The sequence below is a fragment of the Malus domestica genome, chromosome 05 (genome assembly GCF_042453785.1).
Source record: "Malus domestica chromosome 05, GDT2T_hap1".
Taxonomy (NCBI): domain Eukaryota; kingdom Viridiplantae; phylum Streptophyta; class Magnoliopsida; order Rosales; family Rosaceae; genus Malus; species Malus domestica.
This window is the reverse complement of record NC_091665.1, coordinates 20163600-20189055: the sequence shown is the minus strand read 5'-3', so window position 1 is coordinate 20189055 and position 25456 is coordinate 20163600. Positions and strand designations below refer to the sequence as shown.

The window sequence follows — 25456 nt, the reverse complement described above, 5'->3', positions numbered from 1 at the left end:
GAGAGAGAGAGAGAGAGAGAGAGAGAGAGAGAGATGCCACATCTTTTTCAGTCACTCTCAGGTTTTATAGTTATGCCTTTGCTTTCAACATATTCCCTCTCTTCTTATAAACCCTAGACTTTTCTGTGGGTAAATATTGATATCCCAAATCACCACTGCATTAGATCTCAGAAGAAATTGGATGGTCCAGAGGAAAATTAGTTAATAACTTGTGGTTAAATTATCCCATCTACCTAATAATTTCCCTTTCAAGTGAAAAAGCAACAAACAAAATATGAACAGTGTAACCAACTTTTCTCTCATCTTCAAGAACTGCTATTTCACATTCGCTTTCTTCTCATTCAAAATAATTTAGCACTAGTTGATACAATCCTAAAATGATAAAGTGGAATGAAGTTACTCTACCTAAAAGATAGAGATTGCAAGATGCAGCTCCACCTCAACCAATTCCAAAAAGAGAACCTAGCCATATAAATCAATACGAAGATAGAGACGTTGAAGCACAATTTTCTACGGATAGGATGGCTAGATTAAGCGTTGGTTTCTCAATTAAACGTTGATTCTTTAAACGCGCCATGACCCCTCTTTTCGAACAAATGCGTTTAGAAGGCGAACAACAAGGTCAAACTCTTATGAGCAAGATCATGAGAGAATTGTTCTTGAAGGTCTTAGGCAAACTCGTGCAGAAGTTCAAATCCCGTTATATAAGGTAGAATCCTTAGAAAGTATTGCTCCGTTAAGAAACCCCCCTTAACCCAAACCATCATGGTCAGATGTTGAATTTAACGTCTGTGTCATACCTAAGTTTGAAATTGATAAAAAAAAAATCATTAAATAGATTATAGTGTGAAGAACACTAAAAAGAGAATGGTTTAAGAAAACTTATAGTTGTGGAAAACACGCATTCCTTCATAAAAGCTCATTTTCAATTTATGAAATGGAAGTCCTTGAATATGCGTACAAGTGTTGTTGAAAAAGCCTTCAAAACTTATGTCACTAAAGAGGGAAAAGAAGAAGAGGCAATCCACCCGCCAGAAAAGAATAAGTGAATCAAAAAGGAACCACTCCATATAAAGAAGTACCTAATGTACAACAGGATAGTCAAATAACTACCACTTTTTTAAATGATGGAGTTTCTGCTCTTATACAACAAAATAATTACACCAACATTCTTCTCCAATCCTTTGGAAGGCAAACATCTAGAATTTGATAATTCATGAAAAGATAGCGATCCTCTTAATTCTGAAAAATGGGAGCCTAGGGAACCAAGGTGGATGGGTTCGACTTCTAGTTCCATTGATAACAAGAAGAAAAAAGAAGATAAACACGGCCAAGCTTTGTTTAAACCATCATATCTTCCTAACTTAAAAGATTCGGTGATCGTTGAAAGTTTGAAACCCAACTCCCAAATTTAGAAGAGCAATCTACTGAGACAGTGCCTAAACCGGGACTATAGGATAAAATTTGGTAGAAAAGTTGAAGGAACAACTCTAATAAAATATTCTTATCTAAGGCCATCACCAATACATTTATAATTTGAAGAAAATGACATGGATGATAAAGTCTAGTATGATGGAAAATCAATTGTTGGAACATGATGGACATACTGAATATCAAATAGTCAATACCATGAGGCATATGATGAAGTTCTCATATGCGAGTAAGTTGAATGGAAATTGTGATAAGGGAATTGCTCAGGCCATAGTTGCAGGATTTATAGGTCAACTGTTACATCTCACATCGTCCAAGGGAGTGGATCATCTAAGCCTTATATGTATATTCTCATCTCTACCTAGCACGAGGCCTTTTGAGAGCTCACTGGCTTCGGGTTCCATCGGAACTCCGAAGTTAAGCAAGTTCGCGCGAGAGCAATCCCATGATGGGTGATCCATTGGGAAGTTCTTGTATGAGTTCCCAGAAACAAAACCGTGAGGGCGTGGTCGGGGCCCAAAACGGACAATATCGTGTTATGGAAAAGTTGAGCCCGGGATGTGGTGGAGGCCTGGGCCAGGATGTGACATCAACTTTGTGGATGGTGAGATTTCCATCTAGCGATCAAGCAAAAGAACAAATATTTGCAGCTACAAGTGTAGTAGGAGACAGGAGACTATAATGGTGAACCAATATACCAAGAAGATGCAGTTAACACTCTAATATATTACTATTATCCCCCATTTTGTTGGAACTATTGAGCTCCAACAAGACTGATTTGGAGACCTCCTGATGAATCTAAAGTATCCAACTTTGTCTCATTTTAGATGGTCCAAATATGCGTTTTATGCTAAGGTATTCACTAGGCCAGATTGCTATGCTGATTTTTGGAAAGAGAAATTTCTTTCTGGATTGTCTTCTTTTTTTCTTTTTTTTTTAAAGGTGTGCAGTAGAATTAAGAGTAAATTTGGTGGAGTTATACCTGATGATAGGTATTACCTACGGAGAAATAACTTCTGAAGTTTGTGCTGAAGGGTTAGGACTTTTGGGAAAAGAAAACCCCTTATTTGCTACAAATGTGGAAGAATAGGACTACAAAACTGAATGTAGGATAAAAGATACGATCGATATTCTTACTCTAGTTATGAAAACTAATATAGTTTGGGTGTGTAGCTATATGCAGAATTATTTAGGCCACGAAGCCATTAACCCTAAAAGCCTTTTGGCTTTTGTTCAAGAAGTTAAGTTGCATTTGGTAACTTTGCTGTAGTTTGCTAAGGCCTTTTGAGATTGTCCATGGAAGAACATCACGTCTGTTCGTAAACGTTTAGGCTCGAAATGATTTAATTACAAACACAACAATATATATTGGATCAAGGACGCATATTTTTTGGCATACATGTTGACACACTTTCTTAGGGCTCACTCCATAATTGTTTTTTCAATGATCCAACCGTTTATCATTCATACACCGTCATTGACTCCTTGCAAAAACTTAGACAAATAAAAAACCATTAAAACATTTATTTATAGTGAAGAAAATAGATGAATAAACATTAAAACAACTATCACTAAATTTGACGATCATATCCTTTCATTTTTTGGTGATTTTTTTACAGAGATGATCTTTGAAGAAAGATCAATAAAATAGATGGTTAGATAGTTGATATATTTTATGGAGTGGGCTCTAAGTAAGTGTGTCCTATAATACACACACACACACACACACACATATATATATAATTAATTCAAAAGCACTTTTAGTTAGCTTTTTATTGGTCAAAATTTCTTTTAATTATGTAAAAATACCTTGTGTTAAAAAACACTTTTAGCCTTTTGAAAAACATTCCAAAACAAATCGTAATTTTACTCCATTGTTACCTTCTCTGAACACCTCCCACTCTCTGTTATATATATATATAGAAAATGTAGCACATTTGTAATATTATTTTTGAAAATTTTTATGAAAAGGATTTGAGCTAAGTTTATTTTAATAAAAAAAATCATGCAATAACTTTATTTAATTAAAAACACTTAAATTTTAATGAAAACCCCTTAAATTTTAATAAAAATGACAAAAAACTTAAATTTTAATGAAAAAGACGTAATTTTAATATTTAAAAAAATGACGCGCGAACCCACACGTTCTCACACAAACTGTTTATGAAATTTTCTACACTGTTTATAAAACTTAACGGTACTACATTGTTTATGAAACTTACGACACTGTTTATGAAACTTACTACATTGTTTATGAAAACTTACGACACTGTTTATAAAACTTACTACATTGTCTATGAAACTTAACGGTACTACACTGTTTATGAAATTTAATGGTGCTGCACTATTTATGAAATTTAACAGTACTACACTATTTATGAAACTTAACGGTACTACATTCTTCTCTCTCCTCGAATTTTCTTGGAACATTCTAACCTTCCAAACACATTTTCTTCTTCTAATTTTCTTTGTATCTCTTCAATTTCTTAACTTTCTACACCAATTACATAATTTTATTCTATTTTCCGCCCATCTGCGGCTTCCTCTTCTTCTCCACCTACAATCTTAACTTTCTGCACCACGTGTTATTATATAAGTGGTAGGAAATTTTATTTTTTAACACAAGAATCTCATCACTTGTATAGAGACGTGGTGTATCACTCCGTATCCCGAGCACATTGAAAAATCTTTTGTCATCTTGAATACTATTGGGAAACAACACCATAAAAATAAAACTGGGAAAATCTAATTCAATTTGAAGTCTTTCTCTTATTCTAAGCAAAATAATAAATAAATAAATAATAATAATAATAATGTCTTAATGATAGCTGACAATGAGGAGAAACACAGTGTGGAAATGGGGGGTGGATTGGGGTGTATGCGCGCCAGAGCATGTGGTGTTTTTTATTTATATATTATTTTGTCCATTATCATTAAATAAAATCTGTGGTTGATTTTTTATTAAAATGCAAGGATTTGAAACCTTTTTAATTAGTTTCCTATTATTTTTTTATTCCAAGCATGGACTTCGTCATCTACTCAATAAAAATGATGAAAATACTCATGTCATATTTGATGCATTATTTTGGATTGCTTTTCAAGTTTCTCGTTTGAGGGGTATTTTTGTCCAATTATTTTTTATGAAGCTTGTGACACCAAAAAACATTGTTCATTAGGCCATTGGCTTTATATATAAAGATACTAAGAGGGGTTTGTAACTTTAGCATATTGAATTTTTTTTATTTGAATACACAGGATATTGGAAAAAGAATCAAACACATAATTTCGAGTGCGTGAATAAACACTCTTAACTACTTGAACTACAAGTCTTATAATACAAATCTGTTAAGAACCCCTTATCACCCTATATTATGGATTCACCAATTATGGAATGACATCTTTTGGTTTTAGTTAAGGCTAATATATGTCCTGAAATGATGATAGCTTTGGATTTTTGTTGCAGCCATGTGCCTTAAGGTACACTCCAGTTGAATAATTAGTTTAAAAGTAACACACCCACTAGATGTTTGTTTAATTGTGTATTAGTTAGTTTGTTTTGAAAGTGATTATAAACTAGAAGAATGATTTTGTCTGCACCACCCCCATAGATTTTCAATAACATTGCTTCTCCTTTCCTCTCCAACCCCACAATGAAACGAGTGTGACCATTTATTTTCCAAATTAAAAAAAAAAATGTGACTAATTTTACCCTAAAATACGAATGTGATGAGTACGAGCTGTGCAAGTCATTAAGTTAGAGATAATATCAGTGTTGGAGTAGTTAGTAGTGGGACGTCGTTGGGTAACCTATATGCAATCTTAACATTCTATAGTTTTATAATCCAAGGTGACGGGGAGTTTTGACGTCGATTGGAACATTTTTCACCATTAAGAAGAGATAAACCATTAAAACAAGTGCGGTTAAGGTGCATGGCTTTTGGATTGGCAATGGTGAGTATTAATGAGATTGAGTAATCGAATGACTTGCAGAAACTTTTACCTGAATGATAGCTAGAGAATTGATTGATGTTGAAAAAAGGCATCTGGAAAAGAGGATTTGGAAAATAACTTGGAGGAGAAGAAATTTTAGTTAAGTGGGTTGGTGAAGTAGATTATTATGCAGGTACTTACTTTTGTGCTTTTTTAGTTTAGGTGATCTTCTCAATCATTGAAGATGTTGTAATGCACAAAGTAGTTCAGGAGTTGGGATACAAAATATGATGCTAATACAAGGATCAAAATACAAGTTATGAATTGGCAAATTATAGTTCTAGTGGTTGATCATTGTTTTCCAAGAGTCCCCGCCGATTACGATCACAATGTAAAACAGAAGCATGAGGAATAGACACATGCAAGTCTGATAACAACTGAAGTATCCACACAACTTCAAGAGTGGTAGTTGTCATAGTCCCATACTCTGCCTCTGTGGAGGGCCAAGAGACGGTATGTTGTTTTTTGGACCAAGAAGAATAACAAAACCAGAAATTGATCTCCTATCTCAAATCTAAAGTACCAATTTGAAAATGAGTATCAAAATCGATGTTGCCCTTTCGATATCTAAGAATCCTTTTATGTCACGCTCCGGATCCAGGTCTTAAGAAATAAACAAATAAAAGAAAGCCAATTGTGTGAAAATAATTCCTCTTATAAAATTAACCAAAAATTCTTTACAAGGTTACAAAGAAATAATAAAACTCTTATTTCTTACAATAACAAGAACAGCTCAAGCCTCCTTTCCAATTTCATCTCATCTTGCCTACCCTTTTGAATTGCCTAGTTCATATACCTGCAAAATATAGTTAGGATGAGCTTGAAAAGCTCAGTAGGGACTTATACCTTCACATATATAATTGACAAAATTCAATTATCAATGAATACTTAAAAACACATATGAAATGATATGCATGTCCTATATCATACATTTTACCACGATAGTTGTGATATGTAATGCTCAACTTTACAAACTAAACCCGTTCCCAAAACATCCCAACCCCATTATTTTGTTAGTCGTCCTGTCTAACTTTTTGTTGCCAGTTCCAAATTACCCGATAAATAACCCGTACACTTTAAGCTGACCTGAGACCTGATACATCCAACACTCCAGCTCAACTACGCAAAAGATCTTAACCACTTCCATAATTCCATAATTTCATCAACAACAACTTGGCACATTCTCGTATCATGTGTAGTTCACAAAATCATGTATAGGCAGTTCGTCGTCATTCTGTAAATGATATCCCTATACAATGCATAGTTGAATATCAGAGTGCATAACGAACAAGACTAACAAAATAATAAGAATATTATTAAACAAATGAGAATGCCGGAATGGCTACAAAACCCTAAGGGCACGTTTGTTTGACAGGATTCGCTGGGACTGGACTGGACTAGACTATAGTCCGGTGTTTGGTGGGCACCGGGATTAGCTTTAATGAGCTTAGGTGGGATTCGCTAGGACTAAGGGGGGGCTTAGCTGTTCTTCACGAGGGATCCCAATTTCGGGCGGACTCGTAAGCCAGAGAAACCATCGACAGATTTTCTGCGTCTTCCCACATCCCACATCCCACATCCCACATCGTCCTCATCTCTGCGTCTGCCCTCGTCGTCGTCCTTGCCGTGCTCCCACATCGTCCTCACGCTCATCGTCGTCCTTACAGCATCTGGTCGCTGTCATCTGCCCCAAGTTGGTAAGCTTCGAATCTTCGATTTTTTTCGTTGATTTGTGTGGATTTGTTTGTGATATTAACTGAGGTTTATTTTATTTTGTTGTTTTGGGTTTGAGAAATTCATAATATACAAGTGGATTTGCAATTGAACAAATTAGGGTTTTGATATTTAGGTGAATTTGAGATTAGAATTTGGGGTTTTCATAAGATGAAATTGAGATTAGTCTCAGGTGTGTGCTCTCTGTGTGTGTGTTTGTGTGTACTGTGTGTAATTTGTCTGTGTGTTTGTGTGTGTGTGAGTGTGTTTGTGTGTGTGTGTGTGTGTAATCTGTGTGTAACCTGTGTAATCTATGTGTGTGTGTGTGTGTGAGTTGTGTGTGTAACCTATGTGTGAGTTGTGTGTGTAAAATGTGTGTGTAATCTGTCCGTGTGTGTGTGTGTGTAATCTGTGTTTGTGTGTATGTGTGTGAGTTGTGTGTGTAACCTGTGTGTGTAAAATATGTGTGTGTGAGTTGTGTGTGTAAAATGTGTGTGTGAATGTGTGTGTGTAATCTGTCCGTGTATGTGTGTGTAATATGTGTTTGTGTGTGTATGTGAGTGTGTGTGTGTGTGTGTGTGTGTGTGTGTGTGTGTGAGTGTGTTTGTGTGTGTGTGTAACCTGTGTGGGTGTGAGTGTGTAACCTGTGTGAGTGTGAGTGTGAGTGTATGAGTGTGTTGCACTCTGTCCGTGTGTGTGTGTGTGTGTGAGTGTGTGTGTGTGTGTGTGTGAGTATAAAAACGGAGTGTGTGTGTGAGGGTAAGAGTGTGTTGCACTCTGTCCCCGTGTGTGTTTGTGTGTGAGTGTGAGTGTAAGTGTGAGTGTGAGTGTGTGTGTGTGTGTGTGTGTGTGTGTGTGTGTGAGTGTATGAGTGTGTTGCACTCTGTCCCCGTGTGTGTGTGTGTGTGTGACTATGTTTGTGTGTGTGAGTGTGTGTGTGTGTGTGAGTATAAAAACGGAGTGTGTGTGTGTGAGGGTAAGAATGTGTTGCATTCTGTCCCCGTGTGTGTGTGTGTGTGTGACTGTGTTTGTGTGTGAGTGTGAGTGTGAGTGTGTGTGTGTGTGTGACTGTAAAAACGGAGTGTGTGTGTGAGTGTATGAGTGTGTTGCACTCTGTCCCCGTGTGTGTGTGTGTGTGTGACTGTGTTTGTGTGTGAGTGTGAGTGTGAGTGTGTGTGTGTGTGTGTGTGTGTGTGTGTGAGTGTAAAAACGGAGTGTGTGTGTGAGTGTATGAGTGTGTTGCACTCTGTCCCCGTGTGTGTGTGTGTGACTGTGTTTGTGTGTGAGTGTGTGTGTGTGTGTGTGTGTGTGTGTGTGTGTGTGTGTGTGTGTGTGTGTGAGTATAAAAACGGAGTGTGTGTGTGAGGATAAGAGTGTGTTGCACTGTCCCCATGTGTGTGTGTGTGTGTGTGTGACTGTGTTTGTGTGTGAGTGTGAGTGTGAGTGTGTGTGTGTGAGTGTAAAAACGGAGTGTGTGTGTGAGTGTATGAGTGTGTTGCACTCTGTCCCCGTGTGTGTGTGTGTGTGTGACTGTGTTTGTGTGTGAGTGTGAGTGTGAGTGTGTTTGTGTTTGTGTGTGTGTGTGTAATCTGTGTTTGTGTGTGTAACCTGTTTATGTGTGTGTGTGTGACTGTGTAAGTGTATGAGTGTGTTGCACTCTGCCCGCGTGTGTGTGTGTGTGAGTGAGTGTGTTTGTGTGTGTGTAACCTGTTTGTGTGAGTGTGTGTGTGTGTGTGAGTGTGTGAGTGTTTGACTGTGAGTGTGAGTGTGTGTGTGTGTGTGTGTATTTTGCACATTTGTCCCTGTGTGTGTGTGTGTATACTTGGTTTATAACCATGATATTACAATGTCAATGTTTTGTACCGTGTGGGGTTAATGCTAAATTGCAATATTCTATGTTTGTTGGTTGCAGAGAAAATGAGCATAAACGGAAGGCAAAGATTGACTTGTCACAAGTATCTTCTTATGTACTTGTATTTGTTGAAGTTGCATGTATTGGGCACTATTCTTTTTCTTCTTTTGGGTGATAGAGTTTAAACCAAGCTACATTTGCAAATTAAACTCAACTATTTATAAATAGTATGCCCCAACTATAGTATGTCCCAATTCTATTAGCAAGTAATAGAAACAAAACAATTGTCCTCTTTTTTTAAGATTCATAATATACATGGCAAAAATATGCTCCAATTAACCCATATCATGAGTTTTGTAGCATTACTCTATTACACAATGGCAAAAATTTGTAGTCCTACTCTAAGCAAGCACATATCTGGTGAATAGTTCTTTTTTTTATTATCCTGCTTCTTAGTCCGAGACTGCACCAAACGCTTCACTAAGTTAGTCCAGCTTAGTCCAGTCTAAGCTAGTCCAGCTTAGTCCCTGCACCTAGTCCAGTCCGAGACAGTCCGGGGCAACAAACGCACCCTAAGAGGCTACATTGTGACTAACATATTATTCTACCAGTTACAAAGCACCATATATATAGAGAACTAACCTAACCCTAATAAGCAAGAACAAAACCTTAATACTAATGGGCTAAGCCCAAATTCAAACAATAAAATAATCCTAAATTCCAACACCCCCGGTCAAACTCATGGCGGTACAAGTCATGAGTTTGCCAACAAGCAGATGCAGATGTAAGCTACGTTAGGCGGACACGACAAGGCAAGCTCTGTTTCGCGGACACGACAAGGCAAGCTCTGTTAGGCGGACACGACAAGGCAAGTAGGCGAGCAATCAAGCAAGTAAACGAACAATCCAGACAAACAAGCAAATTCGGGTGGTCACAAGTTCAAGCACTCGAACAATTGTTGTGGTGGGCAACAACAAACACTATATGGCGCAACCTTTCTTAAAAACAATCAGATAAAGCTTAACAGGCCCTGCAACCAGTAGGCCTCAAACACAAGTGGCCCAACAAACATGTAATTTTCTTCTTTCCCAACAACTTTGAAATACAGCAACCATAATCATTCTTCAAACCATGGCAATAATGTTGGCACAAAATCCTCAACAGTTTCTTCAAACAAACTTTCTGGATTTAACCTGATGGTGACGCGGTGTGGATATGACTAGATTCAACGAGTTGATTCAAGCAGCAGCAACGGTGGTTCATTATGCGAGTGCAGTAGCACACATGTTCCAGCTGAGGCAACAAGTCACCAGATTTGACGATCTGAGTTCGATGGCAGGTGGTGGTGCGTGGAATCGATGCGGGTCCAGCGGATTCGAGACTACTGAAAGGTGAAGGTGTGGTGCAAATATGGGTGTACGAGTACTGTTCAGGTGGACGGGAGTCACAGCGGGGGTGGTCGTGTTGTCTCCAGCGCAACGAGGCTCTGGAAGCTCGACTCCAGTGACTAGGCTTCAAATTTCTCATCTTCTACATACTTCTTTTTTTCCTTTTTTTAATAGAAACACAAATCCTAAACAACTTCTAGGCACCACAATAAAGCAAACCGACAACAAAGAAGCGGAAGAGATAAGGGAGTGACGGACAGACCGATACCAGACACAAGCAAATTAAATCCCGAAGATTGAAACTGCTCTAATACTAAGTTGAATATCAGAGTGCGCAACGAACAAGACTAACAAAATAATAAAAATATTATTAAACAAATGAGAATGTCAGAACGACTACAAAACCCTAAGAGGCTACATTGTGACTAACATATTATTCTACGAGCTACAAAACATTATATATATATAAAGAACTAACATAACCCTAATAAGCAAGAAAACAAAATCCTAATACTAATGGGCTAAGTCCAAATTCAAACAATAAAATAATCCTAAATTCCAACATAAATCATAAACAATAATTATTTATGTATCCAAAGCTAGAACGTAACTCCAAGTCATTGCCACATTCATCAAGCACTTTGATCCAGCTCGTGTGTGACATTGTGATAAGATTCATAAAAAATAGTTTATCAATTAAACTGTGATATGTTCCTCGATCGACAAGTAGGACAGGTTTCTATGGTCCAAGTTCATCAAATAAGCTAGCTAGTCGTATATACAATATGGTTTATCAATCCTCTCCCCTAAGCTTGAAATGATATTTAATATCCTCAAAGTTCTTTAAGAGTAGCTACCATTGGAAGGGACATTGGATGGATGTTGTGACACAAGCAACACCAAAAATCGTAAAATCTCCCGGTTTTTAATACTATTGTTCAAAATTTAAACACAAATTCTAGTTTGTATAGTCTTGCATCACTACTTTACATCCATTCTCAACCATCTTATATAGAATGCTAACCTAATGCATCTTTCGGGTCAAGGAAGCATTTACACGGTGGCTCAAAGAGGACAAATTTTTCATTGTGCTCAGAAACACGAGTGATACATCATGTGTTATTATATAAGTAGTTGAAATTTTTATTTATTTTGTTAATTTTTTTATTACAAGTATCTCACCACTCATATAGATAGTGTATCATCTCATGTTTCGTGCACATAAAAAATCTCTCATCAAAGAGGTCAAAGGTCAATCGTATTACCGTATAAGCATTTCCATAGCATTTCCAGATGACAATAAAAATTTGAGTGTAGTTGAACTTCCAAGGGGTAAAAAGGTTGTGGGCAGTAGATGGATTTACAAGACCAAGTTTCACTCAAATGGGTCAACTGAAAGACACAAGGTTAGATTGGTGGCTTGAGGGTTTACTTAAACTTTTGGGGTTGATTACTAGAAGACATTTGATCCAGATGCCAAAATGAACACCGTAAGGGTTCTCTTGTCAATGGCTGTCAACCATGAGTGGCCATTGTATCAAATGGATGAAAAAAAATTCCTTTTTACATAGAGATCTTGAAGAAAAAATGAAATTGTAGCAATGATCCATTAACTTTAACTCAACTGGAGTAATGGTCCCTTAACTAAAAATTTATGGTCATTGGTCCCCTAACTCGTCAAAACGTGCAGCTATGGTCATTTTTGTCAACTTCGTTACAACTTCCTTCAAAATAAATCATGTGTTATGCACGAGAGGCTGAATGAAGAGGTAAATATGGAAAACCAAATGAGAAAAATTTGTTGCACTGGTCCCTCAACTTTAACCCAATTGGAGAAATGGTCACTCAACTTTAACCCAATTTGAGCAATGATCCCTCAACTTGAACCCAAATGTAGCAATGGTCCTTCCAACATGACTTATTTTGACAGAGTTCATGAAAATGACGATAGCGATACGTTTTGATGAGTTAAGGGACCAATGGTCATGAATATTTAGCTGAGGGACCATTGCTCCAATAGAATTTAAGTTGATAAACCATTGCTACAATTTTCTTTGAAGAAAAAGTATACATGAATTACCTCCTGGTCATCAACATAGTATAGTAAGTAAATCATCCGGGAAATCTTTTCATCTTACATTACCTAACTAATATGGAACTTAAAGTTGATAATTTACCCCTACAGTGTTCCAAGATCCCAAATAATTAAGTCTGAGAAATGAACCACAATACACAATGATCAAATGACTGTTAAGAGCTGCTAACGTCTTAGAGTTGTTTTTCATACCCAACAATAATCCTCAATAAATCTTCGAACATGTAACAAAATCATATCATTGTCTATACCTGTGTTCTAGTCCGTATTCCATACCAATATTTAGGCCATACATTAGTAGCACAGTTGAGCTAACCATTTCATTTGGTGTCCTGTTTGTTTCGCTTCATATCCTAGATTGTATAAAATTCGAGACAATTTCTTGCGGTTGAAGAGATTTAAGTTTTGAAAGGGTTGAAGCCAAACTCAAGTGGGCGGTGATCTTCTTTCTCTCCTTGTGAGAGACTTTCTCTCTGCTTGAGAGACCTTTCTCACCACCGCTTATGTGAGGGTTCCACTTTCGATCAACTCCGATGCCACTGACCCTAGTTGTTGTTAGGGTCAGTGGTTGTGCTTTCTCTGTTATGTTGTCTTCCTTGTTGCTGTTTTTCCCTTGCTCTCCTTTGCAATCTGCCCATTTCTTCATACCCCAATTGGTGTTACTCCTTGCTCATCTCTGCTCCGATCTACAGCCACTTCATAACCGCGGTTTGTTGCGATTGTGAAATCCCGTTCCTGGATTTCATTATAATAATCTACGTATTGGTATTATAGAGATTTTATATTATTTTTCGGGAAATTAATTATTTAAAATTCATAGACCATTCGAGTTCACAATTTATATTGTTGAATAGATATCGAGATCACAAATGCATAGGCGAAAGACGTTTGCGAATTTGGATTATAACGGTATAGTTACGGACATTTGAAGTTGTTGCTAAAAAAAATGAAAACAGAAGAAAAAGCCACGGGAGTGGCCAAAAGAGAGAACGAAAGAAAAGCCACAGGGTGGCGAGAGAAAAGAAGAAGAACAAAAAAAAAAAAAAAAAAGGCAGAGGGGGTCTGATTCTAACCCGTTTTGGGGCGAATTAGATCTGTTAACCCGCAAACTTGATCCGCTCATATCTCCTTCATCCGATCTCCGTTTTGGGTGATCTTGGTGTCCATGGAAAGCTCTTGACGAGCCCTACATCTCTGCAGTATTAGATTTCCCATTTTCTTATCCATTTTCCAGTTCGAGGCAGCAAAGTTCCATGGGTTTCCGGCGATTTTATTATTTTTCCGGTGATTTCGGCAACCATTTCTTTCGAGTGAGGTATTAAACTTCATCTACTCTTCATAATCTTCATGATGGTATGCTTGGTTTGTGCTTTCGTATTTGTTTTAGAGTTAGGTGTTTAGAACCCTAGAAACCCGGTTTTTCCCCAATGAATTTGGATGGTTTCTGGTTAGAATTTGTCGTTGGCCTAGTTGTGAATAATGTTTCCCTTGTTGAGCTCTAGGTACCACGTAAATTTGAGCCTTTTTGGTTAAGGTTGAAAATTTGGGTTTTCAAACCCTTCACCATGGCTACCATCGCGTGTAGCGGTGCGTGGGACCGTCCACAAGTGTTGTCTAAGCACTAAATACCTTCTAGTGACCCTATGAACCTATGCCTAGCTCGGTTTCCCAAAATTCAATTGTTTGATGTGGTGATCAAATTGGACCACCATTTGTTTGTATGATTGACGACAATCCGATCGTTGGATCGTCGTATCAGTTGTTGGACCTTTGAGAACTTACGGATTGGAAATCCGATGTGAGGATCTTCCAATTTGAATAACCTTAGATTGTTGATCTTAATGGACCTACCTTATCGATAGTTGACGTTCTAGTCAACATGCTATACTCTAAAGTGTCGTTTATCTCTAGTTTGTTGTTGAGGCTTGATGGAACTTAGTTGGCTCATCACGATGGCGTGCCATTCTCGGTTGACGTGTGTCTCGATATATGTATTAGTGGCATCATATTGAGTTATACTTGTTAATTAAATATGCTTTCTATTGTAGTGTTATTTTATTTTTAGCATCGATCTATGTTTATTAATTGTGATTCGACTGTAGCTTGGAAACGTTTATGAAATGTGGTTAGATATGTATGATCAGTATGATGTGTATGATTGTTATTAGGATGATGTGTTATTTTTTTTGTATGATTATTACCCTCTAATGGGGTTATACAGATGTCTCCGAATGATAAGAAAAATAAATCACATCGTTCAAAAATAAATCTAACCCTCTGCTTAATGGGTCACGCCCATAATTCCCTATTCTGCATGCCATCACCACCGCAATTATGTCTGATTTTTTTATCTGTTTTTGCTTTCTACTTTTGCTTTTGTTTTTCTGATTTGCTTTTGCTTTCCTGCTTTTGCTTTTGTTTTTCTGCTTTGCTTTTGTTTTTTTTGCTTTGCTTTTGCTTTTCCACTGCACTCTCCATGTCTCTTCACCTGACAGACAAAAGGAATCATGATAGAATAATAATAATAAGAAATTTATCTTTTGCTTTTCTTGATCTCCCCGCTCATTCTATGTCCACCCAAGGTCATCTTTTGCTTTCTCAGAAAATATTTCACATGGCTACCACCCTGCAAAGAAGATGCAAGGCATGGGCCATTGAGCTCTTTGAGTTATTGCTTGTTGTCCCAATATGCTGCCGTTGACGGAGGGGAAGTCGCGCTTGTTGTTGAGCACGTGCGTAACAGCCGCCACTGTCAGGTTGTTCATCACAAGACCATCGTCCACGGCCGAGCATGAAGTCTTTTCGTCCACGGATCTCAGGCTGAACGGCTTGAACAAGCCCGGAGTCGATGACGTGGCCACAGACAGCAAAGTAACTTGATTTAATCCCATTGTTTTCTTCTTAACTCAACATGTAAATGGAAACTCAGTCTCCCAACTCCGTTGCACGTGCACAAGATATAGCTTTAGCTCGTAGTCACATGACTTGTTGCTCGCAAAGTGCAGCAACGTCGAACCTCCAGACCGGACAGAGAAAACAGCATTCCAGATCTCAGTGAAGACCCTGATAATAATGCCATGGTTGCAGGGAGAGTTAAGCTGCAGGAAACAGTTGAGAAGCTCCCGGAGATCGTCTTTGGAGTATATCTCGTTCTCTAGTATCTTCTGTAACATCGAGTGTCGAAGGGAACAGAGAAGTCGGGTCGAGTCGGGTCGGTGTAATTGTTTGACCTGAGGCAAACGCTCATGGTCTTGCCTTGAGCGAGAAAGACCCCCTCATAATAAGATGACAACCCGTTGACGTAGTCTCCGGTGGTGTTTCTCTCTGCAACTCGTCGAAGTCCTGCAGTGGACTTCTCTTTTGCTATTAGCCCGGACAACGACGGAAAACTCGTCAGAAAGTCCAGGCACGACTGAGTTCGTGGTTCTCGAGTTTTGGATCCGAGTTTGCGAACACGAAAGTCACGGTCGTGTTGTGTTTGAGGAGCAGATTGAGATGGTGGTAGGTTTGGAGGCTCGAGGGCGGCAGAGAGAATTAGAATAAAGCGGTCGGAAAGCTCGGTGTCGACCACCTGTTCGAAAAATTTACGCAGAGACTTGGTGTTTAACTCGTGGTTGGAGACTTGGCGCTGGAACTTCTAGTTATCTCCATCGATGTTGAAAATGCCATCGTCGAAGAGGTCAGTTCGAATCCAGGTGCTCTTTGTCCTTTTTGGTAGTTGGGGAAGTTGGTCTTCAGGATATGCTGAACAACGGTAGGATTGGCGGTGATGAATCCGTGGTGCATGAGGCGGGTGAGTGGCCGTTCACAGTTGAAGCCCAAGTGGTTAACACTGGAGGAGTTGGTGGTGTAGCTGAAGAGGAGCTTGGGGTCAGAGGAAAGAGAGCCTCAACATACTGTCTATCATTGCTGCAGATTCTAGAGAGAGAAAGCTTAGTTTAGAGAGAGCTTTTCTGAATCTGGAGTTTTTAGAGAGAGAAAGTAAGAGGGAGGGACGAGCGGTTTTGTGTTTGTGGGGGTTTTTTGGAAAAGCCCAACGAGGGAGGTTCTGGGTTTCTGCAGATTCATAGTGGAGTGTGGTGAGGTCTCACGGTGGTGAGATGAAAAATTGAGAGAGAACCGACATAGTTTTTTGTGTCGATTCCCACAGACGGCACCAAATGTTGATGCACAAAACCAGAGGTCTTGGAACAATGTAAATCCAACCGTGAATCTGCAAGAAATGTAAAGAACACAAGATGTATCGTGATTCACCCCAATGTTTGGGCTACGTCCACACTGATATTGTATTTCTTTGTTTGTGAGATGATTGTAAGGGTGAGAGCCCCTGGAATATGAGGGTGAGAGCCCTTGGAATATGACAGTGAGGCCTTGCTCTGGTCTCAGAGCTTGAGGATTGTGAGGGTGATGAGGTCCTTTTATAGACTAAGGGTTCTTCCCCTTTTTACATATTTGCCCATTCATTTATTACATAATTACATTTGAGTCCCCCGAGTATTTATACGAGATCTAAATGCAGAGGCCCTAAGTATGGTACAAACAAAAATATTATATGTTTATTTATGGGGTTATTTTTTAATTTGTTAATGTCCACATGGAGCGATATGACATGTGACGTTCAATCAGTATTCACGTAAGAGCCACATCACGAGTTAAAGGAAGTTTTTACGAAAAACTTAACAGATGTATGAAAGTGTCACAATTCTCATTTTAAGTACGATACTGGAATGAAAAAAAAAAAAAAAAAAAAAAAAAACTTGATGTATGAAAGTTCGAAAACCACAATAATTTAAAGCAGTAAAGTGAGAATTATCCTTTTAAATATATGCAAGACATGAATTCTTTCAATTTCAATGCAAACAAAGGTTAGTCTATTCCCTATGCGTTTGATGCTGCATACAAGTTTTGTGGAAGCGGATTTGTTTATGATATAATTCTACACTCGAATTTACTAAAGCACATTTCTTAGGACAGCAAGATAAACAAGTATAGAGTGCCTATGATAGTCTGCAAATACATAAAGAAAACTACCATCGACAATCCCAGAAAAATTCATGCGCACACATTTCTTTAATTAGGACGACATATTTAGAGTGCTTATAATGAAGTTTGGTAAACGGATCATGTTTGTCAGATCTTATCTATCTTAATGGACCGTGTCGTGTTAAACTCGTTATCTGAAAAAAAAAAAAAAAAACTTTAACTAATAACTCGATATCGACCCAATAAGTTAAAGAATCTTGTTGTTCATGTCCAGTTAACAAGTCATGCAAGAAATTAACAAGCTTAATGTCTAAATCTGGCACATAATATATTATCGAGTTCTTAACAGGTGACTTGACAATGACCCAACTTGTTGATTCGAAACCTGTTATTTTCGTAACATTTCTTGTCAAGTTAACGAGTGATTCAAAAAAATTGACGAGCCTGCTTTTAACATCCCATACAAACTCTTTTAACATGTCAAAAAAAATAAACCATTTCACAACGGAATTTTTTTAACATCCAATGATCTACCACCGGGTTCGCTAGTTAATCAAACATTTTATGGGCAAAGTCTATAGACCACATACCATTTTTTCAATTTCAGTTCTCATAGCATTCATTTATCGACCACTCCAAATCTTGACACAATCTACAAAATATTTCAAATTTCAAACAAATAATCTGGCAAGAAAATGTTCGATCATCTTAGCACGGTTGACAGATAACTAATTGTGGTGGAGGCAATCATAGAAGCTATGAATTCTGATCCGTACCGACAACACAACAAAAACCGATGACATGAATAAACAAACACTTAAAACTTATCTGCAAGTGAAGCAAGTGCCAGGGGTGATCCTCTGGCAAATCATCATAAGTCGCCTCAAGCTTCCGATCTGGTGAAGCAACTTTAGTCTGCATCATAACTAACATAGCGAGAACATGGTACATCGGCTTCAAAACAAACACTACAGATAGATAGTGGATGACACACTGCCAGCCAGTTTCAAGTTCACTTTTTCGGTTCGACATTCGATTGATTGTTAAGCAAGAACTTATTCGGACCCAAGGAATGCTAAGCAAGAACGAGATATATACATGTCACTTGAGATAACCAAGACGAGGACGAGAGAAACATCAAACAGCCACAAGAAAGAGGACATAAATCAAACTTTAATTCATTAATAACACAGTATTCTTAGTCTGACGACCAATTCAAGTTCAACAGCAGATCAACTAAAACAAAAATATTTCTTAAAAGTTGAGGAGAACTCAGAAACCAATACTACTCTTCTTGGGCCAAAACATCGAGTCCTGGAATGTTGAATGTCTGCCATTTAACGGTACTGCAACCATAAAGTTTGAAAAATGAAACCAGATTACGTAGTGGAAATGGTGAAAGCTCAGCTCCGTAAATGGAATCATAAAATGATCGGTGGCTAAGGGTTCTCGAAGCCTTTACCTTAATGAAGCCGATCTCCTTGGCATTGCTGCGGAAGCACTGCCTGCAGCACATGAGGCCGTACTTCCTGATCAACCCATGAGGGTTTCCACACACGCGACTGCACAAAGGAACCAAAGCAAGCATACTCAATAACAATTTTAACCACAAAGATGCACCAACACCCGAATACAAAACAATGCATCGAATCGGAACTCAATCCCAAATGTAGATACACAAAAAACGTTCAAAGCAGAAAAACACAATCTTTTCAGAATCTGAAAAGGTAGCAGTAACACAGATACATCGCAATAAACTAACAAAGAAATAGAAAAATGAGTCACCAGGTGCGGGATCCAGGGCCGTAGTTCTTAGGGTGAGAATTCCAGACGTTTGAGTGCCCCATGATTTAGTCGGCGGAAGCAGAAGCTATGGCGGTACCAGCTGATTCACTCGGGGGCCGTTTAGGACGAGGAGGAATTTTGCTTTGCAGTTGGTATATATAGTAGGGAGAGAGTCAAAACCCTAGCCTTCAGAATGCTCCAGGGTTATCTGGGCGGGTCAGAGCTCGGGCAACCCAAATTTAAACAATCCGAACCGGCCCTTGTAGTTGTAGACGAATGGTCTACTTACAAATGGTCGACAATCCGAAACTGAGGGATTTTTTTCACTTTCGTCCTTAAAACATATTTGGTTTTTTTTTTTTTTTTTTAATCCAAAATGGTCCTTAAATTTTCATAACTCTTCATTTTGATCTTTGAGATTTGAAATCGATAAAATTTGTTCATTAGTTTGTCAACAATCAATCATTTTGCTCATTTCGTGAAAAATCTTCATTAAATAAGAATAAAATGACAAAAATACCTTTAATTTTTTGTCAAATCATTTTCATCTATTGTTTATTAAATTGCAGATAGTTTTGTCATTCAAATCTTTATTTAACATAACTATTCAGGAATGACCAAAATGATAGATGGTAGGCAATCTCACAGACCACTTGTATTGATTTCAAATCTCAGAGACCAAGGTGAAGAGTTATACAAATTTCACAGATCATTTTGGCTAAAAAGCCAACATATTTTATCCAAAATTTGTCAATTAAACTCTTGAGTTGAGGCCAATTAAAGACTTTCATTACAAAAGTGGACATAAAATTTAGGTCCTTAAAAATTGAAAACCTGTCCAATTCAAACTTATTGGGATGGGTTTTTCTTCCTTCTCAGATCAACGTTTGCTTGAGAAGAGTTGAGAACCGATTAATATAGTTTATTATTTTGATTGCAATAATTGATAAGTTGCTTAAATTCGAACTAATCCAATGGGGTTTCCTAAATCACTCTATCTCTCTATAACTAATGCATTTACATTGTCGATTATTGATTGTCCGTCTTAAAAATCCTCAAATAGATAGTCTGATGAAATGTGCAGCTTTACCATAACCCCTAGCCAAGTCATACAATGTCCATAAGAGTTAGGCAAGTGATCGGGGAGAAATTATGTGGTCCAGCAACTGGACCACGTTTTTGTGCAACTCTAGACACAAAATTGAGTACTCCACCCCCAAATTTGTCATGCTCACTCTAACCCACTTTTGACCCCACCTTCCTTTCACAACCCTCCTAATTTGACTTCATTATGGAAGACCTTCTCGTGATCGAGCATATCAACTTTTGTAGCAAACACCATTATTTCCTCATTAAAAACACTTCTAAACAGCTTAAGGACTAACTTGAGTAGAAAAAAGATATTTAAGGATCAAATATCAAGACCAAAAGTTATTCTAAAACTTCAAGGTGCAAATATGTAATGAATGTTATTATTCCCACCTCATTGTCTTATCTTCCCTCTCAATGTTTAATGAAAATTTTTGTGAAATCCTGTTCCTGGATTTCACTAATGCAAACTACGTATTTGTATTAAGGAGATTTTATATTATTTTTGGGAATTTATATTAACTTTTAATTTTAATTAAACTAATTACGAAGTTTGAATTTTGGTCAGTAATCATTAAAAAATCATGGACTTTACGGGATCACACTAAGTATAATTGGATAGAGTTTGATCCTACGAGTGCATATACGAAAACTGTTTGCGAATCAGACTTGAAATGAAGAAATTAGAGACGTTTTAGTGTTTGAAATATATATATAATCTCTACTAATTAATAAAACACTCATTGTTAACCAAAACCCTATGAAATTACCATTTTAACTCTCTAATTAAAACATAATATGAATAAGAAATATGGGGTAGAAATGTAATTTCACACAACCAAATTTTGCTTTATTTTTTTCAAAGCCTCACATACATGTAATCCTAACATATCTCTAATTAAAAAAAATTAAAATAAAAAAATAAAAAAAAAACTTCCCACTCTCACATTCTCTTTCACTCTCTTCCTCTCTCCTTCTATTTCAAAACAAAAATAAAAAAAAATTCTTACACACTTTGTGTGTGCCCATATGCTAGTAATAATAATAATAAATAAAATGATTAGAAGCTGCCAGGTGGCAGCAAGAGAAAGGGGAAAATGAGAGATGCGGGAGAGAAAATGAGGGAGGGGGTGACCAATCAGAAAGAGAAAAAAGGAGGGAAAGGAGAGAAGGAGAAAAATAGCCAAATCAGGTCGTCTCTTCTAGTGAATCATGCCCAATCATCAGTTAGAGAGTCGGGGATTTGGCAGCGATTTCAAAAACACCCAATTCTAGAGTTTCGGCGGATCGAGGTGAATTCAAGAGTCTTCCCGGACGAAATGGACTTCGGCCCAGGTACGAAAATTGTTCCTCTCATTGAGTTGTACATTTCTGCAAAATTTGGTGAATTTTAGAGTTTGTCGGAATTTGGGGTTTCCGTTCACCGGAAACCGCCACCCGCGGTGGTCCATGGTCAGTGGGCCGTTGTTGCCTTTTTAAGTAAAATTCAACATTCTGATTTCAGTTTTGATATCCCTTTGATGTGGTTCAATAGTTTGAATCTAGTATTAAATATTACCGCCACTTGATCATTATATGATTCGATGATCTGACCGTTGGATCGTTACCAAACCTTAATACGTTATAGTATGTAATATTTGAGGACCATATGAACTGATGGATTAGGAATCCGATGTACGGATCTTCCCAAATTGAATTTCTAAGTTTGTTAAACTAAATGTTGATAGCAACCAAATTCTAGCAATTGGTGGAGATCCGACTGTTGGATCGTTCCAAAATTTTAGAATATTGTTCTAGAAGATAAATGAGACCCTTGGGAAATTACGGATCGGAAATCCATGGACGAATGTTCCAAATTGACTTGTATAGGGTTGTGTACCCCACTGTTTACAAAGACTCGACTTTTGGTCAATATGCTATGAATTGATCTTAAATATTACTATAGACTATGTAGGACTTAGTGGGCCTATATTTGTTAGTGAGTTATCCCAGATAGTATATAAATCGGTTTACGTGTATGGGACGTCATATTGTGTTATATATGTGTTTATTTATCTTCTTGATAATATGAATGATATGTATGTTAACTGTTATGACATTATGAGCCTAAAATCCTATTAGAAGTGTTCTGTAGAACATATAGGCTTGTGTGACATGGTAGTTAGTGATCAGGAGGAATTGAGAGTGTAAGTGATTACGATGTAAATCATAGATGTTGAGATAAAGGTAAGTGCATTGTGTGTTGATCTAACTGCACCATGTAGCAGAGGTACATGGATGGTCCTGCTTGGTATATCCATGATAAGGGACCATACGTATTTTAAGGGTGATCATGCTTGGTATATTCGCGATGGATGATCACCGCATGCACGATTAGACTATGCTTATGGTTATGTTTGGTATTTCCTTGATGGGGGACCATATGCATTCTAGGAGTGATCATGCTTGGTATATCTGCGAATGGTGTTCACTACCTAGAGCTATAGGATACAGTCTTGCTTAGTATATCCACAATAGGGGACTGTTAGGGGTGATCATGCTTGGTATATCTGCGATGATGGACTATACGTATTCTATGAGTGATCATGCTTGGTATATCCGCGATGGGTGATCACTACCTAGAATTAGGATGTGGTCTTGCTTGGTATATTTGCAATGGGGGACCATACGTATTCAGGGGTGATCATGCTTGGTATATCCACGATAGGTGATCACTGCCTATACGGTGAGATTATGCCTATGGTTCTGCTTGGTATATTCGCAATGGGGCATCGTATGCATTCTAAGGGTGATGAGGATTAGTTGTACTTGGTACATTTCAATAGGCAATTATATTTTGGTTGGATTCGTTGAGTGGTCCGAAATCCCTACTCTTGCTCATTTCCATAAAGTTAGTCCGACCCTAGATTCGAGTGAATGGGGATTAACCACACTAGATCTTGTGAATATAAATGAAATTTACCATGTTATTACTTATAATCCAAGTAGGGAATTATGTAGAGTTCTTTAATTAAATTCATGAAATGATCGGTTATTTCATTAATTGATTAACGTAGTCAGACGTTAATATCATGCATCTTTGATTCATGGAATTGATTAATTGACGTGATTGTGGAGTGACGTTGGATATGATTGTTATTATTATGAATAGATTAGTAAATCAATGTGGTTTGAGAATAATACTATACTTCGTTGGTTCTTTGATATATTACACGTTGTGGATTGAGGTATCATGTTGAAAACATAGTGATTTATATGATGGATGGAATGAGAATCTGGAATGTCATATGTGGGTTTGTTATGCAGCTTTAGATCTAGTAATTTCGTGGTTGTCGAGTTCTAATAAATGATTGAGGAATGCTATGCTTTTCTACTTGAACGTACTATGATAAATGTCAGAGTGTAGTGAATGGTGAACTACAAATGACTTGATCCCTTTTTAGGGTACGTAAGGAGTCTAATAAGGAGGTTAGATGCAGCCATAAAGTATATGAAAATTACTACGCAATTTGAATCTTGAATTATGCTTTGTACATATCTCGGAGGCGGGGTTTGTTGGATTTACGGATACTTGGTGACGTCACGTGTCGATCTTGGATGTATGTCGGGATTGGGGCGTAACAATTTTTAATTACAAGTTCACCCATTTGTAAAATGACTGATAAAGACCTTTCGAGATATATAATAAAAATAGGATATGAGCAATTCTAACTCCCGCCATCTTTTTGCTTTATCTTTTGAAAAAAATTAAAAGGTTGGGCGAGATTCTAACTCCAGCCCTTTATTCATAAACGATTTATCTTCTCTTAAACCCTAACTCATCTTTCTATCTCCTTTCACATAAAGAAAGTAAAAAGAAAATGAACTTAGAACATGACGGTTTCATTAAGAGGTAGAAGATGACGTTTCCATGGAAGATATATAAGATGACATTTCCATGGAAGAGATATAAGATGATGTTTCCATGGAAGAGATATAAGATGATGTTTCCATTGAAGAGATGGAAAATGATGTTTTCATTGAATTGGTAGAAGACAGCTTAACAATGAAAGAGGTAGGAAATCCAACGGCTACAATAATTATAATTTTAGACGGACCACCTTGTTTGTAGCCGTTGGATTTTGATCCAATGGTCCGTGTTGTCTGGTCAAGAGGATCTCGAGGCATTGCCTCGAAGAGGATCCAATTCCGTAGGAAACAATGTTTCTATTGAAAAGGTAGAATGTGTCGTTTTCATTGAAGATGTAAGAAAAACATTTTAAAATCATATATATATATTTCAACTTTTTCATGTCTACTTATGCATGTTCATGATATTTATCTCGAAAAATAAACAAAAATTAGTACAATCTTATTCGCACAGATTTTATTTACCTTTCCATTGAAGTTGGTAATCAATTGAAATTTGATTACAAAATTGATTAGATAATTCAATTGAATGAAGACTTCTCCGTATGAAAAAAACAAAGATAATTAGGAAATTAGTCTCATTTCAACCAGGACTCATCAACAAAGTTGTCGTTCTTATTCCTTTTTTCATTCTTTTTTATTTTTATGTAATCCTATTATTACATTTTTTCCTTGCAGGTAAATGAATCTGGTAGTAATTTAGCATCTACATATATAGTGGACTCTACTAGTGAATTTATCACAAATAAGGTAGGATATAGTAAACCATGGTCTTTAGAAGGGACTACCCTGTACATTGCTCGTATACTACAGTTCATATCCATTCTAGGATTTACTGTCATAACTAGAGAGACCGTGAAGCTTGATGAAAATTAAAGTCGGTGCGGTGCTTGTCCACAATTTATAATTATCTATGTGTTGATTGATCTATTGTAAGACTTGTTTGCAATTTAAGCTTCAAGACGTTTTCTTTAATTTGTATTAGGTCTCTGGAAAAAAAGTACGTGATGTAAAACTTTTTCCTTAATACGAAACAATCATGTATTTTTCTTATGTTATTACGAAACAATTATGTAAATTTTTTTATGTTTGATGAAACAGATTAAATTCTCATGATCATGTCCTTTATTTTAATTTTATATATTATTTGTTATACTCTTTTTTCTAAGAGACAAGTTTATAACTTTAGATTTATATTAGAGATTATTTGAGGAATAATTG

General features: G+C 37.2%; 1 protein-coding gene and 1 long non-coding RNA gene across 2 annotated transcripts; both read right to left on the bottom strand.

Moving 5' to 3' along the window:
- Window positions 1-6715: 6715 nt before the first annotated feature.
- On the bottom strand, window positions 6716-10632 carry LOC139195699 (uncharacterized). The gene is made up of 2 exons (XR_011580526.1): window positions 9558-10632; window positions 6716-6773 (listed from the first exon to the last, which is right to left on the bottom strand). It is a non-coding gene; the product is annotated as an uncharacterized lncRNA (long non-coding RNA).
- Window positions 10633-18614: 7982 nt separating this feature from the next.
- On the bottom strand, window positions 18615-19425 carry LOC103436397 (small ribosomal subunit protein uS14z/uS14y/uS14x). The gene is made up of 3 exons (XM_008374825.4): window positions 19238-19425; window positions 18915-19014; window positions 18615-18798 (listed from the first exon to the last, which is right to left on the bottom strand). The coding sequence occupies exons 1-3, from the start codon at window positions 19297-19299 to the stop codon at window positions 18790-18792; spliced, it is 171 nt and encodes a 56-aa protein (XP_008373047.1). The 5' UTR covers window positions 19300-19425; the 3' UTR covers window positions 18615-18789.
- Between the last annotated feature and the right edge of the window lie 6031 nt (window positions 19426-25456).

Bases quoted from the DNA above. Each gene is read 5' to 3' on its own strand.
- LOC103436397 (XM_008374825.4), bottom strand. From the start codon at position 19,299: ATGGGGCACTCAAACGTCTGGAATTCTCACCCTAAGAACTACGGCCCT. The intron at 19,015-19,237 runs GTGACTCATTTT...TCCTTTGTGCAG, and splicing joins GGCCCTGGATCCCGCACCTG to TCGCGTGTGTGGAAACCCTC.